General features: G+C 44.7%; 1 protein-coding gene across 1 annotated transcript; it reads right to left on the bottom strand.

Annotated features, from left to right (window-relative positions):
* Positions 1 to 1,094: 1,094 nt before the first annotated feature.
* Positions 1,095 to 17,300, bottom strand: Opalin (oligodendrocytic myelin paranodal and inner loop protein). Its single transcript, XM_021152425.2, has 7 exons — positions 17,228 to 17,300; positions 13,818 to 14,005; positions 10,035 to 10,070; positions 7,837 to 7,872; positions 5,522 to 5,644; positions 4,380 to 4,436; positions 1,095 to 2,114 (listed from the first exon to the last, which is right to left on the bottom strand). Exons 1-7 carry the CDS (start codon positions 17,298 to 17,300, stop codon positions 1,938 to 1,940), a joined length of 690 nt encoding a protein of 229 aa, XP_021008084.2. The 3' UTR covers positions 1,095 to 1,937.
* Between the last annotated feature and the right edge of the window lie 381 nt (positions 17,301 to 17,681).

Genomic DNA, 17,681 nt, shown 5'->3' with positions numbered 1-17,681 from the left:
GTTCTCAGGGAGTCTAAGGTCATTACCCATCATGCAAGAGAAATGAGCCTTCATCCCTGGGCACAGCTGATTGAAGATGTTCAAATGTGCTTATCCAAGACCTGAGCCCATGAAATAACCCAAAATTGAATTTCAGAGGGGCTTTGAAAGGCAGCTGTTAACATGTGATGGTCATTGGGTTTACAGAACCATTCCCTATTCCCTATAGCTCAAGAAATCCAACTATTTCTAAACAACCAGAGGCCCCATGCAAGAAAAGTTGGTTCTCTGGGATATCAAGGTGGCTCAAGGAGACTGTGGATGTTTCTAGAGATGCCCTGAGGCCTCAGCTCTCCCACTGTGAAGCATGGTGTATTTCAAGGCAGTGGCTGTGCACTAGAAGGTCACAAGGAAACTGTCTGGGGAAGTGAAGGCAAAGATCAGGCCCGAACTGGTGAAGTCGTCCCTAGATGTCCCTTGCATGGCAGGTGTAGATATCCCAACCCATCCCTTTGCTCCTGTGTTCATCTTTGGTCCTCTTGATGTCTCTCCCTCACAAACATCTTTGTGGTACTTCAAAGCAAATGGCTCATTACAAAGAAAAGTCATTAAAACATGAATATCAATTTTATATTAGCTTACTTCTCTCAGTGTTATGATAAAGTCAACTTAAGGGTGGAGGTATTTATTTTGGTTTAGTCCAAGAAAGGTATGGCAGCAGGAGTGTGGGGTAGCTGGCCAAACACTTTATCTGTAGTAGGGAGGATAGTGATGAGTTCTGCATGCTCAACTTGAATTCCCAGAACCCCAGGCTATGGAATGATGCTGGCCACATTCAGGTGGATCTTCTTACTCAGTTAAATCTTTCTGGAGGTGTGTCTCCTTGGTGATTCTAAATCCCATCGAGTTGACAGTGAAGATTAACCATCCAGGACTCGAGCATCCTAAAGGTTAATATGTAATGTGTGACACAGATCTCTGTACTTGTGATTTGGAACTTGGTTGACACCCAAGGGAAAAAAAAATGGCGTGCAGAGTCGAAGTGAGGAGACCGCCAGTGACCACTAGAGTTATTTTTAAATGTCAAAAATTCAGATTACAGGCCACAGAGAAGGTTTAGATTTCCTTGTCGACTTTGTGACTATGGGTGGATAATCAGTAGGATGGGAAGATGTGGGAAGAACTGGGTGAAAAGGATGGATATCTCTAGTGTCTACTAAGTGGAAATTGCTTCCTTCATTCCTGTTGTAATTTTTCCCGTGGCCAAATGAAGCACAGAATGTTCTTCCCTCTTTTATAAAACCCAAAACAGGCTCGGGGAGGGTAGGTGAGCTCATCTGACTTCTCAAAGTGCTCAGCAGCACGTCTGACTAGGGAGTGCCTAGCTCACTCTCAGCTGTACGATACAAATCAACCACATGCTTCCTTGTGTCGGGGCATGGACGGCTCCATGCGAACTTTATCCTGAGATATTCAAAAGGAAGAAATGGCTTCTGTCACATGTCTTCGGTTAGGTTTTATGCATGTCCTAACTTGTGCCAAGCTGACCTTGGTCAATGCACCCCCCAAAAAAAGCCAACTCTCAAAGCTTTATTATTTTTTAAATGATAACATTTGGAGCAGGTAGAGGAGAAGGCAGGACACTCGGGAGCCAAGCCGTTTCCCAAAGGCAGACTTCGCTAGATTCAGAAACAGGACATATGGGGGCTCATCTGGACGCATAGTCAACTCACCTGGGTCGCCTTGCTGATTACCCTGCAAGGTCTGAGATCGAATGAACCTGCCTGCAGCCATCCCCTAAAGGGGCAAGGCAACCAGATGTGTCTTGGGTCTATAAATGAAATTGATGTCGAATGAGAGGCAGCTGACTCCTCGCCTCTCCAAGCGTGAACCCTGAGCACAGATTCCAGGTTTTCAGCCCTGATCCAGCTCTGGGTCTGCTCCCTGATGCGGTGACATCATTCAAGGCTCAGTCTGGGTACAAGCCACCAAAGTCCTCTTCTTCTTTCTATTTCTTCAGGAGGACGGTAGGTGTCCGGCAGGGGCTCCTCACTTCCCGAGACAGTCTTCACATATATGTGCCCTTCTTGGCTGCCTCGTGGGTTCATTTCATGTGTGGGTGACCGCCTAGGATTCTTGAGAACACAACAGATTTTTAAAATGATACAATAGAGACTCCAGCTTCTCCCTAAGATGAACTCAAACAGCCATATTGATCCTTGAATGGGAACAGCAAAATTCAGACCAAACATTTGAAACAGTGGTTGGCAAGACAGTGGGCATCGGGAGAGTAAAGACACTGAGCCTTAAGGGGCAGGAAATGAGTGACAGTTGTCTGAGCTTGTTGTCTTCAAGGGATTTTCAGGCCATGCAACTCTCCCTGGCTAATTATTGCTGGCAGACCGTCTCCAGCCTTTAACTTTTAATCTATTCGAGTCTATGTTCAGAAAGTGTTGTTCTGTGGTTTTTTTTTTTTTTTTTAAAGTTGGCTATTGCTTTTACAGCCAACCAGATGCTCTCTGTCTTGTAAGTGAAGCTACTTAGGCTATTTATATCTAATATGATCGTTGATCTGGGTGGGTTCAAACCCATTCTCTTGCTTCTGTTTTTCACTTGTCCTGTGTGTTCACTTCTTATTGGTCTTCTTGTGCTTTGTCCCCTATAAGCTTCAGAACCTTACTATGTTTATTGAAAATGTGTTGCGATTTATATCACAAATATATTTATTTTAATTTAAAATTGTCTATGTGTATAGATGTTTTGCCTAAATGCACACGCCTGGTATCCGAGGAGGCCAGAAGACTGCAGATGTTCTAGAATTCGAGGCTGTTGTGAGCTGTTATGAGGGCCTGCAAACTGAATTCAGCTCTTCTGACAAAGCACTTACGACTGCTGAGCTGTTCTCTAGCGCCACAATTACACTGATGATAGGGATGCTAAGAGTACCAGGAATTTGTGGTGGCTGACAGCTTTATGCTGCTGAGTCCAGGACCACAGATATAACCATCATAACTTAACTATTGTTGAATGTCTTCTACTAAGTTTTATTATTTCCATGATAGGATTAGACATTCGATCAGATTTATTCTTTAGCATTCTATGTATTTTATTATCACTGTAAAATAGGGTTTTTATAAAATTCCTTTTTATAACTGATAGCAATTGATATTAAGAAATACATATTGCTTTTGAATTTTTTTCAGTGCTGGAAATCAAACACAGGCCTTTGCTCATACAAAGTGGGTACTATACCGCAAAGCTAAGTTCTGTGTATTGTTTTTATATACAATAAACATATTTGACTGTTTTCCCAAGTCCAAAAATTTACCTCTAGATTATTAAGTTTTTCTATGTTGACAGTCATATATCATCTACAAATTATGATAATTTTACTTCTTCCTTTCCAATGTTATATTTAATTTACATATACTTATATTTGTGAATATATATATGCTATATTTGATTATATTTCCTTTCAATGTTACATTTTTCTGTCCCATTGTGTATGCTAGGACCTAAAGTTCAGTGCTGAATGTAAGTGATGAACACTCTTGATTCACTTCTGATCTTCAAGTCATACTCCCTTGGGTGTCCCTTTTCAGGTTAGGAGCCTGTTCTAGCTTGGCTTTGAAAGTTCATGTCAAGGGCTGGGGAGAAACGGTGCTTGCTAGCAAGTGTAAGGATCTGAGTTTGAATCCCCAGCCCACATCAAAGCCCAGACAAAGTACAGGCACCTGCAGCCGCAGCCCCCGCCCCAGCCCCAGCCCCAGCCCCCGAGATCTCTCAGGGAGTTGGGAGGCAGAGTCGGGAGAATCCCTGGAAGCTGGTGGGCCAGCATCAGCAGAGGAAAACGACAGAGAGACCCTTCTTAAGCAAGGTGGGTGGGAAGGGCTGACACCTAAAGTTATCCTCTGACTTCCTCTCACATACTTCCATAGTATAAATACCCAAACACAAGCATGTGCACACATACATTGTACATACATTAAACAAACAAGTAAAACTGCTTTATCACAAGTGACTTATCTTTTAACAAAACCCCATTTTTTTCTTATTAAGATAGCCACATATATGTTTGTTTTGACCATTAAATAAATTATATTAAGTTGATTTCCTTTTTCTGCTGTTGCTATATTTTCAGGACTGGGCACAGAACCCGGTGACTTTTACATGTCAGGTCAGCACTTTACCACTAAGCTACATCCAACCCCCGATTTTCTAACAGTCAATGAGCTTTGAATTCCTGTCTGGTCAGTAGACACATTGAACACCTCCATTGTGCTTCCACACATTTGGTTGACCTCCCTGCCAGAAGGTCTCAACTTTGCACAAGCACACACTTAACCCTTACCGTGCTACACTTTCAGTCACTCGCGGGGATCATAATCAAACGTGCTTACCTCGGGTATTTTGGGATTGTCATAGAGTTCTGAAATTTCACATGGTATCTCAGTCTCCTAAAATGGTTAAAAATAAATACATAAATAAATAATAAATAAGTGCATGTATGTATGTATGTGAAGGGCCATAGCTGTAACCATTCAAATCCTTGTGTTTTAAATCACTGTGCAGATCAGAATTGCCAGAAGCCTTTAAAACAAAACAAACACATATATAAGAGCCCACCTTGAGCAAAATGAACAGATAGACTTAAGAAGCATCAGTCCTCGGCTGGCATCAGGAAGAAGTGAGCAAGAGCAGACATGAAGCCAGACTGGCCATGAGTTGATAACTGGGTCCTCTGTGCTCTACTTCCACAGTAATGTATGTGTAGTTACAGCAATCCCCACCCCCTGTGCACTCGCAGTGGTTTCAAGTGCTAGCCACCAATGGGGATCTTAAGATGTTAATGGAAATTTCAGAAACCAAAGGTTTTAAATGCCCCCTTGAACAGCGTGACAAAGCCTTGAGCCACCCTACCTCATTAGAGCCTGGATTAGAAGCCTGGCCTTCTATCTCCCTATGTGAATATCTACCAATAAAACAGCTATAATTGTTCATAAGTAGAGAATGAAATGAGAACCCAGAAACCATTTGATACAGGTATGAAGCCTTGTCAGGTGGGATGCCAGGAGTGCACGCACATCCTCTTGTATGTAAGTCATGCTCATTTAGACACAGGAGTGGGCAAGGCTATGGTCTTATCATATCCCTCCCATAGACACTTCATCCCTATTTGTCTCTTGTCCTCCCTCGTGTTCTTACCATCTGACTTGTGCCCTTTTCCTCCCTCAGTGTAGACGACACCTCACTGCACAGAGACATGTTTGCCTGGCATCAGTCATCTCCCTCCATTCCTATCTTTTGCCACCCTGAATGTCATCTTATTGCCAGAGATTTGCTCAAGCAACCAGGGAGTTATGTGAAAATCAGCTCTGCCTGAATCTACTGACAAAGGACATCACAGAACAGAAATATTTACTGTCTTGTCCTCAGAAACAACACAGGTTCTGAGTTCTGACATGCTAACGCCAGACAGAGGCCAGTGCACTGAGGTACCGACTCAAGCTACTCATTCACACGCAAAGAAGCCAGGTATTACCTCTACGGGCTCATCATTGATGGTTCTTCTTCGCTGAATCAAGGTAAACAGCAAAGCCACCAGCAGGGCTGTGGCCAGCAGGGATGGGATTCCAGCTGCCAGTCCAATAGAGGGACCACAGTCCTGTCAGAGAGAAAACTGAGTCAGAAAAGCCCAGATTCTTCAATAGAGGCTACAGTGGGCATTGTAGCACACACCTTTAATCCCAGCATTCAGGAGGCAGAGGCAAGCAAATCTCTGTGAGTTTGAGGCAGGCCTGGTCTACAAAGCAAGTCCAGGACAGCCAGGGCTGGTTACACTGAGAAACCCTTTCTCAACAAAACAAAACAAAACAAAACAAAACAAAACAAAACAAAACAAAACAAAACAAAACAAAATGTAGGATATATTCAGTGATTAAAATAAACAAACAAAAAAGGTGCATGGGCCCTGACTGCATTGGAAAAATGAAATATTTCAAAAGATATCTGTACTGTATATGACTGGTGACTTGCTCTCCTAGGACCTAACTATATAGTTTAAGCCCATTTGGATTGCTGATCATGTGCTAAAACAAGGGACAACTGATTTGAATAGTTGCCTCACTGAACAGAAGCACAAACTACCCTTCAGAAGAAGAAAAGCCAAGGTACAGTTCGGAGGCACAGTTAAATGCCATAAATGCCATGTTCACAATCGCCTTCAGCCTGAAAAAGTCAAAGCTTTTTAAAAAATTTTTTATTTTTAATTTTCTTTTTTAGTACTGTGGAGAGTGGTTAATGTAGAGATTTGCAACTAGCCAAAGTGCAGAGAACACATGTCGGTGGAGTGTTCCGTTGTGACTGGGATTTCTATATTTTATCTCCTCCCCTAAGGTTCAAGGAATGTTTCAGAAGAGTGGGGAGAAAAGGTAGAAGGGCCAGAAGTTGAGAGACACTAGGGAAAAATCAGTGTCTTACACTCAAGACTGGAGCATCCCACACATGAGCTCATGGCAACTGTGTTGTCTGCACAAGATCAAGCTATGCAACGGTCTAGCAGAGTTCCAGCTGGGTACATGGGCTCCCACAGCTGGCTGAGGAGATGCTGCAGTTAATGGCTTTCAGCAGAGGGAGAGCCGGATTCCTCCAGAGGTTTGGTCCCTGGTAGGTCAGTCATACTCCAGTGGTTGACACCAAAACTATGCACATAAGTCAACACGAATTGGATTTAACAGTTATTATTAAAAAAAATTTAAAGGACAAGAAGTTTCGAGAGGTATGGAGGGGAATTTAAGGGGAGCTGAAGTTGAGAATGGGGTATGAATATATTGAAATATGTTGTGTACACAAAATTCTAAAAGAACAATTAAAAGTCATATTAAAAAAGAATAACCTAGATAGAGAAACAAAAAGTCAGCATTGTTAGCACATCCTATGTTATCTGTTGTTATTTTGAAAACATTCATATTGCACGCATGACCCTGCTTTCAAGCGCCCGCTGTGGTCTGAGTGGTAACAGACATGCTGGTAGCACCACAAGGTTTCAGGGTTGTAGCATTTTCTGGAAACACTAAAAACGATGTGCAAATTCCTCTAAACACCCTACAAATGCAATGTTAGCGGGTGTGATTTTTACGAAAGCGTGAAAACCCGTGTCACAAATACATGAAATGAGGACTGTTTGCAGAATGTCACTTCACACATAAAACCAAACATTTCACACAAACAGACCAAGACGTAGAATGCTCTCCATCCCTTACTTGTGACCACCATCCCGAAGTCTATTCCTGTAGATGCGCCTTGTCTGGTTTCCAACACACAGATGCAAACATAGCCATGGACTCTTCTATCCCTGGCTGCTTTCCTCCATGCTCTGTGAATTTGCTTGAGTATGTATGTGTGTTTGCTTGCTTGCATTTTTATTTATTTATTTATTTATTTATTTATTTATTTATTTATTGTGCATGTATGTGCATCTTATGCATGCAGGAGCCTTCGGAGATCAGAAGAGAGCATAAGACCCTCAAGAGCTAGGTGACAGGCAGCTGGGAGCTGCCGTGTGGGTGCTGGGAACTGAACAGGGGTCTTAGGTAAGTGTTCTTCACTGCTGAGCCATTTCTCCAGCCCCAGGGCCTGTGGTTTCACGGTCTCTCTGTTGTTTTTGAGCGGGGGTGGTCATAGGAATAATTAGTGAGTCTAGTCCTGGGCTTGAGGACAGCTCACAAGTCAAACTTTAATCCTCACAACAAATGCAAGTGACGGGGACGTGGGGGAGGGGGGAGTGTCACCCATGACACTGTACCCTCGTGTCATGGGTGACAGAACCAAATCTTGGTCATGGGAGTGGATACTTACTGTGGCTTTGGCACTCGTGGCAACTGGAGAGGATGTCTGTATGAAAGGAGAATATGCTATATAAGAAAACAAAATCTGTTGAGCACACATCATGCAAAGCATCCCATTCACCATGAAGTCAAATTCCTGAAGAACACCTTTCCTCTAACCGATTAACAGCAGCCACTACAAGCAGAGCCTTGTGTGGCTGCTTCCCCAGTAAGAATCCAGAGTGAAATTAGGCTTCATGGAAAACAAATTCCAAAAGCCAAGTGACATTGTCACTATTGACCCGGTGAATCACCAGAGCACATTCTACATCTCCTGTCTCTAGCCTTCATGCTGGGGCCAGCACACTTCAGCCCACTTGTCCGCACTGGGAGAAAATACAAACGGCAGTAAGCCTTTATAAAGAAGTCTCTGAAGGAAGCTGTGTCCGCTTCCAAACACACAGTACAGCAAGTGGCATCTGTAGATCATCCATGCGCCCACAATGAATGGTACTTTACATAATTCTGGTTGCCATCTCAGCTTGAGGAAGGAGAGGTGCTACCTGTCACTCCTGTCTGAGGTAGTTCAAGTGAGTCTCTGGGAACCAAAGCATTACGTGAGCAACTGTGTACCCTGTTACACAGAATCACCCTGGGCTCTGGGGCCTCAGTGGTAGGGTACAGGGATATAATGACTGCAGGATGGAGGCGTACTCTGTCTGCAGTGGGAGGCTTCATCCTCTGCACAGAAGCTGCAGGGTCTTCACCAGCTAACGCAGGGCAAGCAGTGGCTAAGGGTTCAGTGATTAAGCTTTAGGGCCAGAGTTCAGATCCCCAGAGCCCATGTAAATGTCTGGTGACGGTCATGACCTTCCATAATTTCAGGCTCAGAAGGCAGAGAAGGGATTCCTAGCGCAAGCGGGATAGCAAGACTAGCCGTAGCCATACCAGCGAGCTCTGGGTTCGATTGAGAGACCTTGCATCAATGAAAAAGATTGAAGAGTCATGGAGGATGGTTCCTAACATCAACCATGAACTCCACATGCACACACATGTGCAACTATGTACACGCACATATATGAAACATGTGTGCACATTCATGCATACCACATATACAGACATGATAATGGAAAAAGAAAAGTAATGAAAAAGGGTTTTTCTAGGGATCACATGAGCACCACAATCATGACCTGATGTCATCCCTTTAAAGCATCAGCAGTACTAGTCGGGTCTTTTTAAATTTAATTAATTTATTTTTATTTAATCCTCTCAGTGACCTTAGTGACTTGGGCCTTTTAGGCTTTTTAGGATGGTTTACTTGGATTTGTTAGGGCAAATTTTAAAAATTTTCAGACGTAGTGAGGTACACACCTTTAATTTCAGCACTCAGAAGGCAGAGAGATCTTGAGTTCAGGACTATCCTGGACTATGGACAAGATTCAGATTGGCCCAATCATCCTCTTTCCACACTCCACACTAAGGAACTAATCTCAAATACAGATGCAGCCAGATATGGTGGCACATGCCTGTTATCCTCGCACTAGGAGGTGGAAGCAATTGTAGGCTCAGGGCCAATCAGATGTACATCAGGAACTCTTGTCTCAAGAAAGTACAAACAAGTCTCATCTATAATGATATCCATCACACAGTTATTCCCACCTGGAACTCATTGTATAAACAAACCACTTGAAGACTAACGTGTGACTATCTTCTCTTGTGGTTATAAATACTGATGGAAAATATTTAAGGTACAGAATTATGCATAGAGTAAGAGCCCGCAGAAGAACAAGTCCTAGTATGTGTCAAGTCAGACAGCAGGGGGCGCTGCTGCATCTAAAGTCCTCAGGGAGCGCTGCTGCATGTAAAGTCAGACAGCAGGGGGCGCTGCCACGCGTAAAGTCAGACAGCAGGGGTCGTTACCCCAATGTTTTCTGCTGATAGGAATTTAGGGATTTGATTTTCTTTTTCAAAATGTACATTTATGCTTTTTGTTATTGCTGCTCCAGTAAGTTGTCTTGGCTTCCGTACACAAATCATGGCACATGTACACACACACACACACACACCCCAGAGAGGGAGGGAATAATTTAAATTAAAACAAACATTGTTCAACACAGACTATACTTTCTATTCAGTGCACGTGGGGCAGGGTTCTGGAGTCCCACTCTAAGTCCTTTGACCTTCGCTGACTTGCCTGGAGACAGGGGTCTGTCTAACTACTCCACTCACCGTATTCGATGGCAGTGTAAAGTTCAGTGAAAAACTCTGTAAGAGAGAAAAAGAACATTAAAACTCCCAGGGACGGTTAGCAACCTCCTGAACCTCTGCCTCCGAGCCACAGCAAGCCGGGGAAAGATGTACTGAACCCAGAGATGGGCTCCACCGGCGCCTCTCAGTTCCCAGTCTCAGAATAAGCAGTACAGGAACCTGGGGTGGTAGAGAGCTCCCCAGCCAGGAATAGCCCGAGGTGTTCATCAAGGCACTGAAAATTGACTTTTCCCAAGAATCGTGAGAATTTAGAAGTACTTAGTACTATTTTCAGCATAGAGCAGATCAACTCCCCCAAGTCTAAGCCCTGACTATTAACCACCTTACCAGGAAGATTAGCCAGAGAGAGATGCGGCTGGGGGTGGGGGAAGCGGAGGGGAGGGCGCAGTTAGAGATGAGGCTCTGGGCTGTAAGCTGAACCAATCAGGGTAGCAGAGAGTTGAACTCAGCTCTCCCTGGGATTCATTCTGCACCTGGCTTACCCTTTCCATTTGTGCACGATCAATATATAAGCTTTCCACCACCCTGCCCCATCCCTGGCATACCAAATTTCCCACAAATGTCTTTTTTTTTTTTTTTTTTTCTGAGACAGGGTTTCTTTGTGTAGCCCTGGCTGTCCTGGAACTCACTCTGTAGACCAGGCTGTCCTGGAACTCAGAAATCCTCCTATCTCATCACACAGCTAAGGCAGCTGTCACCAGAACCACCGGAGTCCTCTGGTGACATTTCCCTAACAATCCACAGGGGTTCCGTGCCACACATCAGTTTCTGCAAGTCAATCAACAAACTTCTTCTGGCCAGCCAGGGTGGCACCTGGGACTCTCAGGTCAAGGCCTCCAACCGCTGCCCTGGAGGTTGAGGCTACCCGAGCCTACAGGTGCCCAAGGACACTCGCTGGTCATCATGGTTATGCAGCTGTCCAGACTTAGCTCATCAGCAGTGATGTCAGGAGGCCACAGACAAAGCTTCCTTTGGAAGAGATGGAAGAGACAGGCTGCAAACAACAAGTGGGACTTAGCCTGCGTTGTTTATCGGGTGACGAAGGTTTTGGCCAATTTCAGAAAGACTTTCATATTTTGTTGAAACAGTGTCGTGCTGTCATGTCGAGAAAAAGATGGCACAGAGCCCTCTAGAGATGCAGCTGGCAGGAGCGGGTGGTGCTAAGGCAACCCTGGGCTCTGGGCCACCTGATCTGGGTGTGGATACAGCCTCTGATTCTTTGACGTTGGAGAAGATAAACTTTTGGGTGTCCATAACCCCACAGCCCCCTCTATCTTGCCAGGCTCAGTTTTTCCATCCTGGGAATGGGTACTGCTCATCCTGCTCAAGTTCCAGGGAAAGCCCAAGGGACACACTGTCTGTGGCAGCTCCTTCCAGCTCACGTGATGTCATGTTCTTTAAGGTCTGTCTAGCACAGAGCTGGCATGGGGAAGCCAAGCAGTAGGTGCTTGTCAGGTGGAATTGTTAGCATCAAGAAAGCATAGTAAAGACACCAAGTTGTCTATCAGTGTCACAGCTATAGAATGTTTCTGAGGGCCCTTGTGTTTTGCTATGTACTATAAGCTAGCTATTGGTCCCCAAGGCCTGGATGCTCCCCGGGGTGAGAGAGTTTGCACATAGAGAAAATAATGCTATGTGATCTTTCTTCTTAATTTAAAACTATTGGTTGAATAGAGATGCCAACAGCTGGACAGACTACAGCTAGGGGAGGTTTCTATTCCTGGAGGGAGTTGAGGGACGGTCAAAGGAGGATGGGGAGATAGGGAGAGAAGATGGAGCGGAGAGAAGACCCATGGAATAGGGGAGTCATGGAAACATGGCCATGAGGGCTGGCCACTTGGAGTCAGGAATGGCCAGATGGAATATGGCAAGCTATATTCTGGAGTTATTGGCAGGGGAAGTAGACATTATAGCATAGAGGGTAGATCTCTGCCCAGCTCTAGTGCTGATTAAGTCTCATTATAAATATAAAAGTTGACTGTCTTTTATCTGGGAACTGAATAATCAAAGGTGGGGTAGAAGCCCTGATCTGAGATTAGATTTTTACTACAACACCTTTGGCCTCTTCTGTGGCTGAATATCCCTCACAAATTCACTTCTCATGAAGGGAAAGAGGCAGCAGACAGTGACGGTCATGGACACTGTCCTGATGACTTCCCATGGGGGCAGCGCTATTGTCCCTGGAGCCCAGGTGAGCAGACCTAGCCCACGGTGAGTTCCCTGCCAGAGGTCAGTGGTAAATGCTGGGTTAGGTTTCAGGTCTTCCTAACTCCTGTGACTCCCCACCTCTTCTCTTTAAATCCCATGTGAGGTCTGCAGTAGTTGCTTACAGCGCACGTCCTTCAGCATACTGTCCTCCAAGCCACCCAGGGCTGTGGCAAACCTTGGCATCTCCTCATTAACGACTGGATAATATTCAGCCAGAAATGTTTTATGCACACATATTTATGCACACATATATATTGAATATATTCAATATAAATATTCTACATTTATACATACGTGTATATAGAATATGTTTAATATAAGCACTCCATATTTATACACACACATATATTCTGAATGTATTTAATATAGTACTACAGTTGCGCATCCACTGTCAGTCACCTGAGTTATTTTCAGGGAAGCTCACAAATTTTAGTGTCATTGAACTAGAAATGCTCTAGTAAATAAGCCACCGCAGTATATCCCTCAACAACTTGATCTTGGCTCAGACTGACTCTGGGATTATTATATTAATGAGAGAATCGGTCCCTTATCTCAACCCATCTGAGACACTCTGCTGAAACAAATCTAATTTCCAGGATTGGGGCACTAAATAAGCGTGATTTGGCAAGAGTTTGGCTTCTATATTATTTTTTACTTTGTGTTATTTCTCCTAGAATAAGTAGAAAAAAAATAATTAGGGCTTATAAACTAGTGTTTATAATCAAAGCCATCCTATTTTTTGAATTGTATATAATATATTATATTTATTATGTTACATATAGTCTTTTATGCTATCTATTGTACACAAGGCCATTTTCATGTAAGTATATAATGTACTTTAAGCACATCCCTGCACCTCTACTCTCCTCCCTGTTCACCATTTCCAGGCTGTTTCACTTCTAATTTTAAATATATATATATACACATATACATATACATATATATACACACATATATTAAGTCAATAGATAGATAGATAGATAGATAGATAGATAGATAGATAGATAGATAGATAGATGATTTTATGTATCTATAAAGTCTAGAACCTGCACAAAGAAAAAAGCCTCCTGATTTAGCAAACTTCCTTGGCCAAGTCGCAACCAGACACGTATCACACATCAGTAAGAAAAGGTGGAGTCCGCACTGCTGAGAACGCAGCAGGCAGAAGACTGAATGAGGGCCGATGAGATCGCTGATCCGAACCAAGGCTTCCTTTTACCAGAAATCGAAGAAAGCGGAAACACCTCTCCTGCATCTCCGAGGTGGGAGGAAAAGCTTTGCATCAAACAAAAGGTCACGCCAGCACATATTGGATGAGAATTTTTTAATTAATATTTTTCACCTAGGAAAATAATTAAAAGCCAAACTCCAAGACTTTGAGGTAATAATATAATAAGTTATATAAATTATATATGTGTATGTGTAGCATATAATAAGTTATATGTATTGACCTGGGAAAGTTGAGCCTTAAAGTCTTAGAATTGGTCCACAGTGAGGGACAGGCTAGGCTGAGAGAAGCTGCTAAGTCTTACTTACCATTTCTGACAGGCCCCCTTGGCAGGCTTCTCTCTCACTGGCACTGCAGGTCTTTGTCTCCCATTTGTAGGGCACCAGCTGGGAGCGATGCGGAGGCAGGGCTAGAAGTACTCCCAGGAAAGCCCTCACCATGCCATGTATGGTCAGGGGAGTAGCCAGGCCCTCAGCACATGAGCTTCCCCTGCTCCCTGCATGTGCCGCAGTCTTCCTTCTCTTTGTCTTTATTTTCTGTCCTTTTTACTTTGCAGCAAAGAAGCCACAAGATGGTCTGAGCGCTTGGAGCTCTGGCAGCCACAGTTCATTAGAAACAGTGGGTGACAGGGCTGAAGTAGAGATCACACACTACTCTTGCAGAGTTCAGTTCCAACCATTCCCTTTGGACAACTCACAAAGGCCTGTGACTACAGTCCCAAGGGACCCTACACATCCTTCTGACCTCTGCGGACACAGTCATACTACACAGAGTGTGCGGGGGAGAGGGGTGTGGACCAAGAAGACTGGGGTGAACTGCTCCATCCCCCAGTGGTCAGGCGTCACACTAGTCACATCCCTAGCCATGGCATGGGCAACACGACATCCGTATTAGCACAAGAAATGGCTGCATGAAGGTGGTGAGGCTGCTCTGCGAGAGGCAGGGTTGTGGCTTCCACAATGAACAGCACGCCCAGCAGTCCCTGGCCAGCCTGGTGACAGGTTTGACTTCCAGCTCTCGAACCTCACATGAGTGCAAGTCTCCTAGAGCTATGGCTTCTTTCAATAATTTATGATTTCTTTTTTTATATTTTCTTTATTTACATTTCGAATGTTATCCCCTTTCCTGGTTTCCCCAACGAAACCCCCCTTTCCCCTTCCCCCTTTCCCCCTCCCCCCTCCCCCTGCTCACCAACCCACCCACTCCCACTTCCTGGTCCTGGCATTCCCCTATACTGGGGCATGAAGCCTTCACAGGACCAAGGGCCTCTCCTCCCATTGATGTCCAATAAGGCCATCCTCTGCTATATATGTGGCTGGAGCCATGGGTCACTCCATGTGTACTCTTTGGTTAGTGGTTTAGTCCCTGGGAGCTCTAGGGGTACTTGTTGGTTCATTTTGTTGTTCCTCCTATGGGACTGCGAACCCCTTCAGCTCCTTGGGTCCTTCTCTAGCTCCTTCATTGGGGACCCTGTGCTCCGTGCAATGGTTGGCAGAGAGCATCCACCTCTGTATTTGTCAGGCACTGGCAGAGCCTCTCAGGAGCCTCTTAAGATAGTGAGTTGTAGGGCTGGCGAGACAGTTCAGTCAGTCGTGCACCTGCCTAGCACTGAAGGGAGGGTAGAGGTAGAGGTAGGTGATCCTACGTCCCTGGAACTCACTGACCAGCTCACCAAGCTGAATTGATGAGCTCCAAGCTCAGTCGTTAAGAGACTCCATCTCAAAACCTCAGATGCAGAGAGATAGAGGAAGCCACCTCATATCTGCACTGACCTCTAACCCTCCACACACGCACAGAGACACACACACACTCACACACGCATGCGCATGCGAGCACGTGCACATGCACACACACGAGTACGTACACCACATGTACACCAGCACACAGAGATAGTGAATTGATAACAAAAAAAAAAAAAGAATTACAGTAAATAGCCAGGTCAGTTAATAAAAACCACCAAGAGACGACGATAGAGAGAGGTAAAGAAAGGCGGGGCACAGAACTGTAGGCTTGGCTTTCGTGCTGACTTCCGCTTGGTGTGCACTCGGAATCACAGGCTGGTGTGACCACAGGCACAGACTGCAGGCTGGGTGTGCACACAGGGCAGTTTGATGTCACACCGGAAGGGACGTGGAATGCCTTCAGTTGGGTGAACTTTTTATCCACCTGTATCCCAAGATCCCATGGAGGCTTAGAAAATTTTCCAATGCCAAGGTTTACCTTCAGAGACTCTGATTCAAATGACCAGAACGCGTCAGGGTGCTTCCTGGATGCCAGTGAACAGTCGGGAACGCCAGCCACTGTTGTCACCAGTCAGTGTGCAAGGCATTGGATCCCTCTACTGAACATAACCTATGTGGCCTCTCTCTGGGGGACTTCCAGTTCCAAAACAACAGTGAGTGTCTAAACTAAAAATACCGATATCTAGAAGTCACAGTCAACTTAGTGAGACCACAACGTAAATTCACAGTTGCCTCTGTAGGAAGTGAACTCGTTTACCCAGCCTCCATCTCTGAATCTGTACATTGGACGGTTAATCAACACAGCCATTTCAAGCCAGGCTGCTAAATTTTCTTTCAAGACATAGAATTATAAGTGGGCCCAAGAACTTTACCATCAACCAAGCAAAAAACCACATCCTGTTTCCTGTAGCCTGGCTATGGATGCACAAAGCCACTCAGGTCCTTTCTGGCTCTTTTTACAATGTACTTACCGATGCCCAACTCTCTCTCTCATGGGCACAACATCTCTTCAGAAGAATGGTTGGCACCTTTAATTAAGTGGTACGTCAGCCTAAGCATCTTGCATAGGCATTATTGCCTGGATATAGTGGAGCATCATGGGACCAGGCTCTGGGAGACAATGGGCTACTCCTGAGAATTCCTGGACAGTTCCCTGAGGGTGACCTTAGGAAAGTGTGCTCCAAAATGTCTCACCCTTTTGCCAACTGATCAAGACTCTGGTTCTCGAAGGAGGAAGCGCTCGGTCTGGAGTGAGCCACATCAAGGAAGATGGCTTCAGGGTCTCCCCAGTGCACGTCCCTCCAGTGCTCAGAAGTGAGTCTGCAGAATGCACTTGGCAGTGTTGAGTCAAGGAAAGGGGCTGTGTGAGGTAAACAGACTCCCCTCCTCTGGGAGTACAGATGCCCCACACTGTATAGTGCAGTTGTACCCAACAGCCCTACTGTAAATTACAAATGGCGTAAGTCAAAAATTCATGGAACACGCCCAACCTCCCAGCTTGGTAACAATATCATAGTGTCATTTTGCCAATACTCGTGACCACAGGGTACCATGAGAGAGTATCTTACCACATACTGCTTGCCTGGTCAAAAATGAAAATTAAAGATTTGAAAGCATGGTTTCTACTGAATGCATATCATTTTCACACCATTGTAGGGTTTTGTTTTGTTTTGTTTCCCCTAAAACTGTTTAGTTCAACCATTTTAAGTGCACGGCTTTCTGTATTGGGCCTGAGAAGCATCTCCTTAGAAGCAGCAGAAGGAATGAATGTCCTTAGTGAGTCTGGGGACTCGAACTCTGATTCTCCGATCGTTTACATTTTTCCAGTATTTAAATGTGGACACTCCTAAATGTGGACACACCAATGACTGCCTAAATGCTGGCCCTGTCTAAATGTAGGCTGCCTAGATTGAGAGAATTTCGGATGCTGGGTGTCTTAGAAACAACAGGGAGTGTTATACACGTGTTTCTGGTACCTGTCAAGTCCAAGATCAAGGTCCCAGCAATGCTGGTGTGATAAGGGTCCCTGTCTGGTTCAGGGTCGGCCATGGCATTGCTTTGCTCTCACAAGGTGGATGGGGAAAGGGACATCTCAGTTCTCAAAGGCTTATCCCCTCAAACCATCACACTGGGGCCAGGATTTCACTGTATTCCTGTGTGGTACAAAAAAAATATTATTGCAGTGGACTGGTTCTGATTTTTCCAGATGTTTCTCTAAAACATCAGTGATGGAGATTGGAGAGATGACTCAGAAGCAAAAAGCATTTGCTGGTCTCGAAGAGGAATCTGCATTTAGCTCCCAGAACCCTCAAAGTGACTCATGACTGCCTGTAGTTCCAGTTGCAGGGGATTCTAAGCCTTCTGACTTCTGAGGGTACCGGGCACATACAGACGTGTAGGCAAACACTCATACAAACACAAAAAAATGTA

Source organism: Mus caroli, unplaced genomic scaffold (genome assembly GCF_978045245.1).
Source record: "Mus caroli unplaced genomic scaffold, Mus_caroli_1 scaffold_20, whole genome shotgun sequence".
Lineage (NCBI taxonomy): Eukaryota > Metazoa > Chordata > Mammalia > Rodentia > Muridae > Mus > Mus caroli.
The sequence above is the reverse complement of the archived record's forward strand: the minus strand, read 5'-3'. Positions and strand labels throughout refer to the sequence as shown.